General features: G+C 37.9%; 1 protein-coding gene across 3 annotated transcripts in view; it reads left to right on the top strand.

Moving 5' to 3' along the window:
• Window positions 1–16,480, top strand: part of GBE1 (1,4-alpha-glucan branching enzyme 1) — a 176,263-nt gene that overhangs the window by 26,494 nt on the left and 133,289 nt on the right. For all 3 annotated transcript variants that reach the window (XM_075102255.1, XM_075102234.1, XM_075102244.1), the window contains exon 2: window positions 16,035–16,204. In XM_075102255.1, the coding sequence (XP_074958356.1) occupies window positions 16,035–16,204 (170 nt within the window). The remainder of the gene's footprint in view (window positions 1–16,034; window positions 16,205–16,480) is intronic.

Here is a 16,480-nt window from a genome sequence, read left to right as displayed (position 1 = left end):
GTTTTTTCTTCCATGACGTCTCATAAGTATTTACCAGCTTTATTCTTAATGCATAGCTCATAAATGAAAAGGTTAATTTCCTGACAAACTGTGAATATCTAAAATTGTTGTATCATTGTTTTCCTCCTTCATATTCCCTTGTGCTGGTGCATATCAGGTTGACCTCAAATAAGGAGTCTGTGCTGACCAAAGCTTTAGGACTAACGTGTTGTCCTGCTTAGCTTCAGTTCGTAGGCTTTACTTTGGCAGCTCTCCAGCCTGAGAATTGGAGCTAGTAGTGTTGTTCTAGGCTCAGTTCCAATAAGAGGTATTACTTTTATGTTCTGTTGTATGCTTCTCAGGTGGGAGAGGGGAGAATGAAGGGATGTTGTACGTGTATACAACTAGTGTAAACACCTGGATTTGTAGATAGTCATATACATATTTATATTTTTTCAGTCAAGAGTACAGTGCAGTGCTCTTTCTATTTTGTGCTTTAGAGGTAGACAGGTACTGTAAAATGCAACTTTCCAAGCAGGTCAGCCAGTGTAAATTGTTTAAATTCCCTCTGTAAGGAGGAAAATCAACACTAAGTAGTTACAGGAATGTCATAGTAAGGGTGGGAAAATTACTAATAGGGAATTCCTGTCCAACGTGTAGACCATTACTGTATTGCTCAACCTTTCCGCTGGTTAAGTTTATCCATCTGAAGTGTATGTGTAATAATATTTTCTATAAAATGCTTTTGTGTAGATAGAGCTTATATAAAAATTTGATAGGAAAGACTTCTCTACCTTTTGTAGTTACTTTAAAAGGTGCATATAGAGCCTTAAGCAGACAAAATGAATCTGAAATGGTAAAAACAGAGGGATTTTCTTGTGTTCATTTTGTATTTCTTAACATTTGTCTGATACTACGAGTTAATATTCTGTCATCTCTGAAGCTTTCCCAGTAGTACTTCAAAGAGCAAGACTACAGTTGCACTTGGGTGTGTAGCGTATCAGGATGACTAACTCTGGCAATGCCAGGCTTTCTGAGTGTGGGATTTTGCTTCCTCCTTCTCCCCCACCCCCTGAATTGTTGCAAGTGGCTTTCTGTGCGGACCAAGTTACCTCATCACTTCAGACCTTTAAAATTCTGATGTAGACTTCACTGTTTAAGTCTTGAGTCTTTATGGTAGGTGACTTACGAGGCTTGCATCGTAATGCAGTATTAGTTAATACTCTTCCCTCTCTTGTTTACAATTTTCTTTAGTCATATCAATTCAAAACTTGAATCATAAGCTTTCTAGTGTTGTGACAGACAAGATGCATTGTAGACAAGAGACTAGCGTGCTTGGTGACTTCTGTGATTATCAGACTGTCTCTGCTAACATCAAATACAGCTATGATCCCATCAGAAGGCAGGTGTCTTTGAAGCCATGTCATATGTACTTATAAGCTTAAATCATGTAATAATGGGTATGAGGTTGGGATGAATCCAACAACTGCTGTTTCTGCAGTTAAGTACTTAAATTTTTGACATTCATCAGTTCACATAGTATTAGTCAGATTAAAGATTGTGTCAAGGAGATAGAGCAGCTTAATGTTTCAGAAGAATAGCCAGTTCATGTAAAATCTGAATTCTTGTCTGAAGAGGTTTGACTATTCAGTATAATCGCTTTCAGAATTTGATGTCTACACTTCTCTTTCTTAGATAATGTTGCAAATTAGTTAATGACTAGTATTTCTTATTTTTGTACTCATTCTTACTGAAGTCTGGAAACAGAGCAGCTTTTAGACTGTACCTTGAAAATGCTTGGCCATGAATGAAGTAGCCATTGTATAAAACTATTCACAGCAGCAGTCAACAACAGTATATGCATTTTGCTTGCTCATCTTGTGTGGGAATAGACTTGATTGCCTGGGACTAGTTACAGAGATTTCTTAAGTACACAAGTTCTAATTATACTTCTAGTATGCTGACACTAAATTATAAACATTTTGCATTGTGGACTGTATAAATGTTTAAGAGTGCTTGGCTTTCCTTGTGGGTCCTGTCTGCAGTGAAAGTAGTTAAGAATCAGTTAGACAAGCTTATGCTGTGAATCCAATGCGGTGCTTCTGCGAAGGCACCTGAAGCTGGTGTGATAATGTGGAAGGTAAAGTAGCTCAGCAGTGCTCCTCCACCCACCCCCAAATCCGTCCAGATCTTATTTTCCAGTTGCTGGAGGTAACGTTTTCTTCCTTAAAAATATCTTCAAAAAGGGCTGCTTTTCTTCATTGGCATACAGAGAACCCGGGTGGCAGAGCAGGTGTGCTTGGTGAGTTGAATATGCAGTCTATATGAATAGCCCCATACAGCTACTGAACCTAAATAAGAAAATAAGTCCTTGCTCAAACCAGTGAAGACTGGTCAAAACTAGCACAGTGGTCGGCAGCAAAAGTATGTCTTCCTTCCTATCCTGTGTTTAATACTTGTTTTTCTGTCTATATGTAAAAATCTCACATGCTCTTTTCTTTCTTAGGGTACTGTGAAGTTTTCTTTGTCACAATAAAATAGAGAGGTAATCTAAAAGTGGGTGATAAATACCTAAAGGCCAGGAAGAAGCCTGCATTGGGAGTGTATTTGTATGCATGATAGAGGGAAAACAAAACACCTTATTTAGGTAGTGTATGAATACATGCACATCTTAAAATTGAGGTTAAACTAATAGGATTTAAAGAATTATTTAATTAGGTGGAATACTGTAGGTTTAGGGTCACACTAGATGAGAGGAAAACTGTTACAGGAACCAAGGTTTGGTGCAGTAATAAAGAAGCTGGGTGTTGCTGTGGGTACTTTTTCCTCTAGCCATCTTTTTGAGAGCCTCTTAAGATGGCTATCCATTTAAATCTGTTTAATGTTTGACAAGGAAACAGCCCTGTAGCAAGGGGGATTTTTGTTTGTTTGGTTATCAGAGGATGGGACAATTTTTATTTAACTTTTTAACATAACTTTCAAATAGTGAACTGCTTGAATATACAAGCCATTGATCTGATCCTGTAAATCATCATAGACTGGTTTGGGTTGGAAGGGACCTTAAAGATCATCTGGTTCCAACCCCACTGCCAATGGCAGGGACACCTTCCACTAGACCAGGTTGCTCAAAGCCCCATCCAGCCTGGTCTTGAACACTTGCAGGGAGGGGGCATCCACAGCTTCCCTGGGCAACCTGTTCCAGTGCCTCACCACTCTCATAGTGCAGAATTTCTTCCTTATATCCAGCCTAAATCCACTCTCTTTCCGTTTAAAGCCATTACCCCTTGTCTTATCACTACATGCCCTTGTAAAAAGTCTCTCTCCAGCTTTCCTGTAGGCCCCTTCAGGTGGTACTGGAAGGCTGCTATGAGGTGTCCCTGGAGCCTTCTGTTCTCCAGGCTGAACAACCCTAGTTCTCTCAGCCTGCCTTTACAGGGGAGGGTCTCCAGCCCTTGCATTGTCTTTGTGGCCCCTCTCTGGGCTCGCCCCAAGAGGTCCATATCCTTAGTATGTTGGGGGCCCCAGAGCTGAACACAGCACTCCAGGTGGGGTCTCATAAGAGCAGTGTAGAGGGGCAGAATCACCTCCCTCGACCTGCTGGCCATGTTTCTTTTGATGCAGCCGAGGATAGAGTTGGCTTTCTGGGCTGCAAGCCCACATTGCTGGGTCAAGACTTAATTTTTAATTTTTAGAACAAATTTTAAAAGGAGGTGAAGTAAGACTTATGGAAATTAACAATGAACTTGTAGCTACAGCAGCTGTGCAGTTTCCTGTTAGGAAGTTCAAATAACAATTCTTACTAATAATGTGCGTGTTAAAGTGGGTTAGGTGGCTAAGCTACTGAGGAATATCTGGTGTTTTAGTTGAAATAATCAGAAGTGACTTCTGACTGAAAAGCTTTTTCCTGTTTGGTAGACAACTAAAACTTTTGATTCTTAACTTTTTGGATGTGTATTTAGAAAGATAAGTCTGTCTTTGCATTGTGTTGAGCTTCATTTATGCCAGTTAATGTTACTTGCAGCATTACTAAGAATGGGGATGCCAAACTAATGCAGCAGACTTGAAATCCAATTTGAAAAGAAACAGGTGGCTGCTTATGTTTACTGCTGTGGCAAGCTAATACCCACCGCCCTCTGCACACACATTCAAAATATTTTTATTTAAACCACCAAAATTAAATAGTTACTGAAGTCCAGACTATCTTGTTACTATGTGAAGAGCTTTTACAGCTCATATGAGGTGTGTGGGCTAGTTCTCACCACAGAAATAATTGCTTTAGAAATGGTACTGACACTTCTGGGTTATGGAAGACCTTCAAGACTTAATAATGCCCACCAAAAGGCATGCTATAAATTATTTTTAGGAAGTTTGGTGATCATCCCCTGCTGCCCCCCCAGTCCCCCTCCCCCAGGCCTCTTGTATAGCTACTGCTTTTAGTTTGTGTTTTGGTTCCAACTTTGTACTAGTGCTGTGGGAATCACTGACACTTCCCCCAACTAGACTTTATTATCCATTAATAAGAAGATAGTCTATTGGAAATAGATGGCAATGGAATCAAATGGGAATTGATATGCTGTAATTTACGGGTTCATTAAAAATAATTCTGGTGAATAAAACACTTGAGTTGTTTCCACATTAACATATGCTTAAAAACACCTCAGTACGATGAGTAGAAACTGTTTTGGAAGGTTCCACTAATACATACTTGCTGCTTAGAGGAAAAATAAACTGCTTTCAATATGGGGACAGGGGGAGGAATCTACCCTACACTCTGCAGTTTAGTACTGAATAACAGGAAGAATTTGTATACTTAAAGTAAAAATGTGTTGTAAACCAGATGAATTTGACTGTATTGTGTCCCTATTACAAACAAATTAATAATGATATTGTTCCTGTAGCTTACCTGAGAATGTGATTAATGCTCAGTATTACATTTTCTAATGTGTTTTGGTGATACGAAAACCTGAACATTTAACAAGAACACAATTTCAAATTAAAGTAATAAATCAGAGTTACTGAAGTAAGGCCTGCAGTATGCCACACTCCTTGATGGGCATTGGGAGAGCGGTATTTTGTCCCACATACTTTTGGCAGCAAAAGCCTCTTTATCAGCTACTGTCTTTCCAGTCACGCTTGTGTTCACGCCTTTGCTACATGCTCTGCTGATTACCTTGGAAAAGGGCACTGCTGTAACTGTTCAACTGACCTTTCAGTTTATTTTCTCTTGTGTAATATGAAACATGAGCTAACACAGTCTTAGTCCACTGATTTTGAGAAAGAAATCTGTCTCTACTTCTTCAGCTTTCTGCTCAAATATGATGGAATTTCTCTGGAGTTATATTAATTCAAAAATAATTCCATCAACTTGCATCAGATGTCATCACAACAGAGAAGCAAATTATTGTAGCTAAAAGAGGGGTTTTAGTGTACAGGTTATGTATACTTAAGGCTAGCAGAAGAATAGTGAGACAATCACTATTAAATGAAGAAATCTTACACCTAAAGTGTTTTTCTGACAAATGTTCAGATGTGTAAAACAAAACAAAGTATGCTACTGGTAACCTTGTTTCCTTATATACAAAACAAACATCTAGAGCTCCCATCATTTTGTGGTTGCTGTCCTATTTAGACTGTTCCCTCATGACAGGGAAGCTGTCTTGAGTGCTTTGGCAGATAAGAGTACACATGGCTGTGCTGTTCCAGGAAGTTGTAACACAGCTTAATATCATCAGGTTTTTGGGGGTGTCTGTGTTTTTTTTGGGGGGTGTCTTTTAAAAAAAAAACAAACAAAAAACCCCACCTATATACCTTCTATCTCAATAGAGGGTGAAAGATAAAAGGGCTGTCTTGTAGCAAGTGTTAAAACTTCTGTATACCCTTCCTTCTCTCTCACTTGAATTGATGTCTAAGTACTTTGCTAGGCTTTTGATGGAAAGAAATTGCATCTTGCTCCTTCTAAACACCGGTAATTTGTTATGGTTATCCTGTGAGGTGCATCCATGTATTTCTAATAAACTGAAGGGGGTGGTAGACGAACAAATGTGGATGTGGGGAAGGGTGTTCTTGGAAGTGGGATTGGTTTGGATAAGTCAGTGGAGCAATTCTTACTAAATGATTGCGTTAAGTCTTCATCTGATACATCTTGTAATCACTTCTGCATTTGGTTCCCAATTGAGCACAGTGTAAGTTTGTTACGAAGCTGGTGGCAAGAGCATTACAGCTGTCAAATGATGGTGAAGCCACTAAGTTATCCTAATGTTTAAAGCAGGGAAGAGTCTTGCTTCTAGTCCCCTGTATTGTGCAGACAGCACAGTGCCAGCACCTATGTCAGCAAATAATCATGTTGCTAAAAAACTACTGAAACTTACTTATCTTTATTAGACTTCATACCTCATAGGCCTTTACATCTGTTATAAATAGCAACTGCTGGTAGGATGTCAAGAAAAACCTCTGTAGTTTCACTTTTGTTTTCTGCCAGGTTTTATGTTTTGTTGTGCTCCTACATACCAGACTCTATGTCATTAGGGCTTGACTTGCATGTCACTGCACTTGAAATTATTTTGAAAAAAGTTGATGCTGAATCAGTTGCTTGTCCTGTATGAATAACTTTCAACAGAGCAAGCAACACATTAGTTATCCCCAAGCAAGTATTTCTTAATTTTTAAGATACAGCTTTGTCTCCCACTAAATGCAGTGTTACTTCTCCATACTGAAATCATGCAGCATCCAAGGAGAGTTGGGAGAATACATCTGTTTGCTCACCATGGAAAGTGCCCAGTAATAGTAAGTAGCCACTGAAGTAAGGTGTGGTGGATGCTATTGCATTTCTCTTAAACTGCATCTGCTTCCATTTCCAGTGTAGCTTCAAATATTAGATTTATTCTAGTTGGAGAGAAGTTATAAGGCCACTCGAATGCTTTTACTTGAAGGAGCTTTTTGGATGTAGCTATTGAAAAGCCATTATGTTCATGGGATTCAGCAATAGCAGACACTACTGAATCTCTTGCCTTCCCTCTGTTCATTTGGGTAAACGTTAAAGAAATCTCCTGGGGAGACCAGAAAAGCACAGAGCAGAGCTGTCCTGTCTGTTGGAAAGGAAGAAATGAAAAATTGCGTGTTGGTGTTCGTTATCTGCAGAGTAGGAGAAAAAACTGGAAAAGTTGTTTTTGAAAGGTTTGCCTTTCTTGCTCACTCTTACGAGTTCTCTGCTGGGTGGTCTTTTTAGTAACCAGTAATAAAGCACTTCTGTAGTATTCATAATGGAAATGGCTTAACTGTGTAAGTTCCTTATTGGAATAACTGTATCCCCAAATTATTTGGATAACAGATAATTTTATTACACCTGAAAGGACAAACTGCAGAATCCTTAGTTTTCAGTTGAAAATGTGTGCTAAATTACCTCTGATTTGGGGGAGAGGCACAGTATTTGTGTAGTGAATAATAGAGCAACTACAACCTCTGTGCGTGGCTAAATCTGAATTTCCCAGACTTCTAAAGTCATAACCTTAAGAAATGTGTAGCACCTTTACTTTAACCTACAGAAAATCAAAATTAAGTGACGGTCTCTTTCTGGATCTCTAAACATCAGCCATTACTGTCTTGTACTCCTAGAGCCTAGATCTCAGAATTCTTTTTACACTTCAAAGGTTACATGTGTTCAGGTGTTCCTTAATCTATTTAAATGTATAGGAGAAAGATTATCTGAATGAGACAGGACTTTTCTATGCAGAAAGTGCAAGTCAATCATCTGAAACTAAAAGTCGATGTAAGTTAAAATATAGTAAGTCTGTTCTGAAGTAGTCATTCCTACCTGAGATTTACTGTGCCTTTACTTACTATTTTCCTAAAGTGTGATTATTCTGTGTAATACTCTGAATAGTCAAATGAAAAGTGGGTAAAGGGAGGTGGAGAAAAGAATGAAATAAAATCCAAGGCTTCTGTTTTGATACACTTTCACTAGTGACAAATGAAGTTGAAGCAACTGCAAACAGGAATTTGCTCTGCCACATAATTCTAGTTCAACAGTCTTGAAGCATTTGATCTGTTGGACTGCGGAAACTTGCTCTAGGAAGAAATTGATCCATCCTACCAACCGCTATCGTCCTTCAATCCATCCCCTTATAAGCAGCTGAATGAGGACAGTTTGAAGGAGTAACTAACTAGAGAGTAAAAGAGAAGATGAGAATTAGGGACTCGCTGATCTGAGCAAGGACTCTGTGCTGGCTTTGGTGTCAGTGAAAGTGTAACAGCATCTTCGAAGTGATAGCAGTAATATTGGAAAAGATTAAAGAGCATTGGGCCATTCACAAATATTTTGAAATATTCAGAGGTGTTGCATCTACATTTTCAAATTCTGTTTTCATCTTTTAATTTCTGCTTTTCTTTGAAGTGGTAGGGGTCAGCAGGAATAGAAATTGGCATTATTAATGATGATTGTTTCAGGATTGTCCAGTTACATATTCCCACATGTTCCTCCTTTGACCACCTTGAAAAGTTAATTCCACTCTGGCTTTCCAGGAAAACTCAGTGAGAGTACGGCACAGTCTCTGTCAGAGACCTTACAGCTGTGCTTCATGAGGTGGCAATTACCATTCTGTGGTTTACTAATGGTGTTTAAATACCTGTTCCACACAGTGGACTGCAGTGTGGAGCTTAAGCTAGTGTCCCTGATCCAGTGAGCCTGGACCATGTTAGCTCTGTGTAGATGTATTGGATCAAATTTGGAGTCATGAATGCCTATTTTATAGGCAAGCTCTATGAAATGCCACAGCATGGTGATTGTTGAATTTGACTCAGACTCTGAGGGTTACCCTTGTTACCCTGAGGCTTGTGGCAGACCATAGAGGAGTCTGATTTTATAATGCTTCTGTGCAAATTTTACTACTGCAGATGGATGTTTTTGACCAGATATATAGTGCTTGAGAGTTGCTTATGTACAGAAGTTTGACCTAAGTGTTAACATCACATCTTCAGATGCAAACAGATCCTCTTCCATAGCTATCAGTTTGGTTTGTTTTGCCCTTTTTTTAATAGGAGTGGTTGCTGTTGGCATGTTCAATCTAGGCACTTAAATGATACCCATCACTGCTAGTTGATGACAGCCATGCAAGATTTTGGACCTTGTTCTCTAAAGAATGGGCTGTCTGTGATACTGGGAGGAGAACTGCAGCTCGTGAGCCTTTCTTGGTATATAATTCAAAACCATGTTAATCCATTCTCATGTTCCTGCAGTAGACTATCAGAAATTAAATTAGTAATTTTTAATTCCTTATTTGCCAAATTTCAAAGTGTGGCTTTACTGAATAATAAATTGTCATAGGAAAATAAACCTTTAAAAATTGTGACAGTTTATTCCTCAACTTATAGAGAAGTAATCCGTAAATGGTATTACGTTGGTGAAAGTGTGGTACATCTACACTGATTTGGGTTTTTTGTTAGTTTTTTTGACTCTTCAGATTGTCCATAGGGATCATAAGATAGAGCGGATCAATACTAAAACAGGCAATTTTCTGATGGTCTGTCCCCATCACTAAGTGAATGAGTTTCACACTGCTCAACTTTTTTTTCCCCCACCACTGGCCCCTGACTTCCTGCACTGTCTCACTGAGCTTCATTCAACAACTCTCAACACAGCACGCCATCCCAGTATTATTCCAGAGATGTGATGGTTTGCATTCTTGTTTACAAGATGTATGAATGCTTTAAAGTCAAAAACACCAAATTAAAAACGCCCAGAGAAGTCAGTGGAGCCCAGTTCTTTACCCCTTAGTACTATGACTGGAAAGCTGCAGGAGGATTTCAGGTCACTGCAGTTTTGGAGCCAGAGGATGATGGTATGTTAACCCTCAAACAGAGCTGCTGAGTGGGGATGTCAGGAAGATCCTATGATTTCAGCAAAATGCTGTAGCAGTTCTCCAGTCATAGTAATAAGCGTGGAGGAGCCCATGGCAGTTCTGAAAATGATGTTCAGAAATCTCAGTAACTTAATGGTGTTGTTCATGATACATCAGTGATGGTACAGAACAGAATTTGATGGCCTCTTTACTTTCCTATTCCTTGTTTTACTGTAATGCTGATACAGCTGCATCTGTGTTGGGGAAGAGTAGAAGGTTGAAGGTAACAGGCAGCATTCTCCTAAGAGGCTTCAGGGTTAAGCTGATGAATAGGATAAAACTGGTATCTGAAAATCTAAAACATTTTTTGTTGTTTGAATGGGAAGGGAGAGAAACAAACCATTTTCCCTTTTCTGCTTTTGATATTTTATTCTTGCCAAAAGCTAGATTCTAAGAAATGTAAAGAAATGTAACAGGCTTAAGTAGTTGTGAGTTTTCTTTTGGACCGCAGCTTTATTTTTAACCCTGATGTTACTGTAAACGTTTGTATTTATTGGAAAATGGGAGGATTTGGCTACAGAGAGTACCTTACTACGGATTTTCTTTCATATCCTTTTCACTTTGGTATCTGCAGAATCGGGCTTTCCATATGGACACCGATACCATTATCAAAGTCTCTTATTTGCTTTCATATTTCAAATAAATTAGTATATTGATCCAGTATTAGTATTAGAAATAAATTATGACAAAATCTGGTGTGGACAAAATCTAAAAGATGAATAGCTACTAAAATCAGCATCATAAGTAGAAGAGGGACTAAAACGATTAATTTCACTGTTGACACCACAGGACTTAAAATAAGCTGATTCTTCTATAAACTGCAATAACTTCAACTTTAAAAAAGGTATGAGAATGGGCAAAAATATGTCTTGAAGTTTTGCAGCTATCTTGGAGTTCAGCACCAGACTGATTAAATGAGGGTATCTTTTATGCTCCTAAGGCCTTTTTGGTTATACTAGTTTCTGTTTAGATTACGGTGATGCTTAAGAAACTAAAGCTTATTTGGTTAAATCTAAAATGACAAAGTATTCTAATATTTTAAATTTTTACAAGGGGAGCAGAAAGGTGTTGGTGCATCTGGTTGCTTGCAAGAACAAAGACCTGAAGGCTTTATGTGGAGCCCCTAATTCAGTATTCTGACTCACGATCAGACTTGTTCAATAGTCTGCAAAAGCCTTGTTTCACTAAGGCAGTTGACTTTGGGGAGGAAAGGGAGGCTTAACATTTTTATTCTTATACTCTGTATTGAAGCTACTAATTTTAGCGCCTGAGACTTTTAATGGGATCAGTAGTTGAATGAAGTAAGTGATGATAAGAACTGCAGCATCAGGAGGGTTTTGTATATCATGGTTACCAGATAAATAGAACATTATTTCTCTGGATGGAGGAGTGGTATAGCTTTACATTGAACTGAAAGACTTCAGGCCACTTTTTTTCCTCTGATCTTTTTCTCTGGTAACTGCATACTTCAACTCTAAGTTTTAGATCTATAGGTATCTGTAAGACAAAATATTTGAGGGTGTCTTAGTGATAGAAGTATGAGGAATAAGTGCTCATCTAAAGTGTAAACCCTTGAAATGGCTACTGAGTTAATATTGGCTTTACTCCTTCACTATCAAGGTTATTTTATTGACAAGATGTTTGCTTTCTGGGTAGCCATTATACTAATTCACATTTGATGCTTTAATCCTGTTTATGGAAAGTCAGCCAATTCCTACACTTCTATTGTAAGGGTTTAAACAAAGCTGGCTATAAAGTGTGGGATTTAAAGCAATGCTGTTACAAATTATGAATGTAACAATAGGAAAAGACTGGTGTGACCCTGTTTCAAATGATATTTACAGTTATCGGTATTTCACTGTGAAATAGTGGTAGAAGAGGGGGAAAAAAATGCTGGTGTATAAGTACTACTCTGTTACCAAATGTCTTGTTTCAAGCTGTGGGGGTGTGTGTGTGAATGCTAAGACAGAAGTCTTTGTTTCCTGGAAGTCTGATGCAAACACCTCATTTCGGTGTTTTAGTTTTAAAACCCATTGATCTGTTAAGAGGCGAGATGAGCGGATATGGGACTTGAATTGAAAAGCTTGCTTTTCATAAGAACTCCAGGGGCAAGGAATACACCAAAAGCAGCCCCCTTCTGTTGGCCCCACTTGTCAGATGTGTGGTGTTATACCTGGCCATAGTAAAGGACTTACGTACAGCTTTTTCCAGTTACCTCAGACCCTTTGTACCTGAAGTTCTGTGGACCCCGTTGTTGCTCTACTTAGGGGTTTTTTTGTCCCAAAGGTAACGGTTGTACTTTTCAAGGCATACCTGGGTATACTTTTTACCTTGTAATCTTCGGTGTTGATTCAGGGAAGTAGAAAAATCTTAAAAGACTTAGCAGTCACTCATTAAGCTGTGTGGAAGACTTGAAAAGTACAAAGGGAGAAGTCAGCTTTTTGTCCAGACTTGTAGCTCTGGATGCTGTTGTTGACTCTATTCACATGTCCAAAATTTTACAAGGTTGTCTCACCTTTGAAATGTGTCCTGTGTGTCCAGAGTCTGCCTGACTATATACATCTGTCATATATGAGTATATAAGCATAACTGAACATGACATAACTTTCAGTGTTGAGGGGATCATCAATCTAATGTCTACCTCTTCTCTTCTAACACTTGTATGCTATTAGTGAACAGTATAAATCTTGAGTTGGTTGAACGAAAAACTTTTGTGTCATTTTCTGTGTGTAATCCTGGGCTTTCAGTTTGGAAGATAAAAATGTTTAACAAGCTTCAGAAACATAGAAATGAACGCCAAAAGTTCTGTGAAAGCAAAACCTTAAGTTTTCTAAATCTGGATCATAAGCATGCACTTAACTGAATCCTTTCCTTTAAAGCAGCAACAGGATGCAGAACTATGCTTCTGCTGTTTTACAAGACCTTCTATGTCAAGTAACCTCGTTCTGTGTCCAGATGTTTCATCTCCTGAGATGAGTTTTTTTAGAATAGTTCACAGCACAAGTAATCGATCCGTTTCAGAAGCTAGTGGGTTTTTCATGAACATTGAGCAAACTAGAATTATATATTTGATAATTTCAGGAGGTGGTTTAAAAAACAACCAAACCAACCTGAATGGTCTCTAGAATATAATTTTAAAACAATTACAGAAAACACTAGTTGTTTCAAGAATCATGATTTATACAGTGATGACACAGAAGTAATACCTGAATTAACTTGCTCTATCACAAGTAGCATGCTTGTGTACAAATCGAAGGAGCATTTGTACTCTATGTACATGATGCTGTATTATTCAAAATATATCCTATAAAAAAAACCCTATTATTGTAATGTTTTACATCCTGGATCAACAACTTTTCTAATGATCCCATCCTCAAAAAGAAATTGTTTTTTTTTTTTTTGAGCATGTAATCTTGCTCACCACCATTAAAAAGTGAGCAAAAAGAGTAATCTTTCTTGGTTTGGGTTTTTTTACAGTAATAGTAATGATCACTTCACATTGAATGTCGTGGTCTCTTTGCCTAAACTTTGAATTTACTAAAGGACAAAAATTGAGGTGGTGGATGTACTCTTAGTCCTTCTGTAACAAGAATCCAGACCTTACAGTGATTTTTTTCCCCAAAGACATAAATTATATAATCGCTTTCTGAAAGTCCATTTTCATCCCTCCCACCCCATAAACCCACTTGCAAATCCTGAATTAATTTGCTGCTTGCTTCTTCAGAACAAGATGAATGGGTTTGATTCCCCTTTGCTAGGGAGGACTCATTGAGAAACAGCAGTAGGCAGTCAGCATGTGTGTGCCTCTAGGTTACATGAAGCTTATCATAACCTTTTTCTTTTCTGCACAGAGATTTCAGTCCTTCTCTGTGACCTGCTGTTCTTCTCTGTTAAGAAACATATGACCTCATTCCTCTTCAGCTTTCAAAGATTTGTATGACTGACTTCTGTTTAAATATGAAGCTTACCACTTCTGCTTCTTCCTGAATGTGGGAAATATCACATTCAGCCAAAGGTGTTCTTAAAGCTGTGAAAATGTAGTTGTACCAAGTATGGGGGGGGTGTGTGTGGTAATATTAATTTTAAGTAGATAAACTATTTCAAAAGACCTTTTATGTTTTAAGTGTGTCAAATTCATTGCTTCAGTTAGATCTTTTCTGGAGTCAAAACAGTTACCTACAGCATATACAAAAGGGTTCCTGCTTCAGCTGCAGCGAACTAGTTAAAAATAATACATGTGACAGGCAGCAATTTTGGAATAGGTTATGTATAGCTGAGGAATTGGAATTTGCAGATAGCACTGTGTTCTTGTATAATAGAACTGATACATATTTAAAGGAAGGCTTAAAACTTTAAAAAAAATATACAAAGACGTACAAATCAAAATACTTGTTCCAGGGAGAACCCTTCAATAATGCAGTAATTTTGCCTTTACCAAATGCCATATGTTGAACTTCTGAGGCTGTTTGTCACTTGCTCTGTGTTTCCGTATTTAAACTTTACATAAATCTTTTTGTGATTGCAGTTGCTTAAAACTTAAGTCAGTCGACTGGATTTGTGTATATATGTAATATGAAAATCTGACAAAATATTATCCCTCAAGCACTATAAATGAAATTGATTATCAGAGCAGGAGTAGTTAGTAATGCACTTCTGAGGATTATACCCATAAGCAAATTTTAAAGGAACGATGAAGGTGGATGGGCAAAAAGTTATAAATGTATTTGCTATAGTGTGTCCTGAGGCATTTTTCAAATCGTGCTGTCTTTAAAGATAAGTATCAGCCTTCATAATAAAAACTTGCTAGGAAATTAACCTTGAGAGTAGTCATAGTACTTTAATTTAAGTAATGTTATTTAACCTTAACCAGTAAACAGGCATTTTAATCCTCTACTTTAAACTAAGCGCCAATTCTAACAAGACTTTAAAACCAATCAGAGCAGACAGGCTACCTTTTTAAAAATTTCCTTTATTTTTAAATTTTTTTTAAAAAAACAACAGGATATCATCCAGTAGTGCTGTTTTGCTTCTTTACTGTTTCTACTTTTTTCAAAATACAGGTGTAATGAGGCAGACAAGTTGTTCTTGCTGGGATTCTTATTAGTTTTAATACATTTCAGAAGACTCCTTTCCATTTATGGAGAATGCAGACACACTGGGGATGTCTTATTTAAAACAAAAAACACATTCAGACAGCATTAATAAAAATCTTAGCTGAAGCTTTTAGCTGTGCTTCTTCACATAATAGCTCACACTTTAGGATTCAAAGTGGAGCTTCTTATTTATATCGTGCACCTGATGTATGTTCCTTGAATTGATGGGAGCTTCTTGGAAAAAACATAGCAGAATATGTTAAAACAAACAATAGCCCTCCCCCCCCCCCAGGCAACAACCCCCCTCAAGAAAACCCTCAAACAAAAATCCCCCCCAACCAATAAAAAAACCCAACCCAACCCAAACCCTCCAAGCTATTACTAGTAAATTTTTACATAGAGTTTTAGGCTGTTGCATGCCCTGCTGGGGCAGGTAGGATATAGAGCAAATATTACTTCTATGAAGTGGTAATTTTGTTTTCCAAATTGTAGCAGTGTTGGTTCGCAAAGCCTTACTGATGGCCTCTGTAGAGAGGCTGCCTAAGGAGCTGCTTACTGCAAGTGCCAGACTTTCTCTGTACTTGCTATATGCTGTACTGCAAACTTTTCAGTGTCCTGAGATTGTCTATTAAAACTGGCTGTGAGAGTTGTAGCAGGGCTATACAATTCTCCCTAGGAGGCCTTTGTCCAATATTAATAAGATGGAGGAAAAAGTGCTAGGCTGTTCGGAGTGTGCAGTTCTCCTGTTGTGTAGTAAAACTGTGATTTCTTGACTGCCAATCAGGAGTTGTAGTCTTAGACTTAAAGTGCAAACTCTTCCCATAAAGTAGAGAAAATAGAGGCAAATGTGAAGAATGCATCTTTGCACTGTGTAACAACCATGGAAAAGTTGTATGGTTGGTATTTGGTGGTTTTTCTGTTTCTGTAGAGCAGCGAATCTGACACTGTAGTCTAAGGACGTAGTGTGACTTCTTAATGTTTTTTTAAATGTTCTTATACTTGTTAATCTTAACATAAGAAAGTCACTTACTAAACTTTCTAAAAAAATCTTATCTATTTTTGTTAAAAGGTATTCTCTGTTTTATAACCGCTTGAGGAACATTGAGGAAAATGAAGGAGGCCTCGATAACTTTTCAAAAAGTTACAAAACCTTTGGAGTTAACCAATTTGTGGATGGTGGAATATATTGCAAAGAGTGGGCACCAGGAGCAGAAGCAGTGTTTCTCACAGGTGACTTCAGTAAGTATCTTTAGGAATATTTCTTCTCTCCTGTACTGTGTTTTAGATCAATACCCTCTTTACTTAGACAACTTTGTAGCAATGATGAAATTCTGATAGTGAAAATGTATGTAGTAGCTGGCTGGTGAAGTGGCATTTAATAACTTTAATGATCTCACACTCTACACTGCAGTAGCCTGAGAATATAGGGGTTTCTATTTTATGGTCAGTATTATGTATATCTACTTATTTTTTTTAATAGCCATAAGGTGGTGACTTGTTTAGAGGATCTAGCCT

This window comes from Phalacrocorax aristotelis, chromosome 1 (assembly GCF_949628215.1).
Source record: "Phalacrocorax aristotelis chromosome 1, bGulAri2.1, whole genome shotgun sequence".
NCBI classification, from domain to species: domain Eukaryota; kingdom Metazoa; phylum Chordata; class Aves; order Suliformes; family Phalacrocoracidae; genus Phalacrocorax; species Phalacrocorax aristotelis.
The sequence above is the reverse complement of the archived record's forward strand: the minus strand, read 5'-3'. Positions and strand labels throughout refer to the sequence as shown.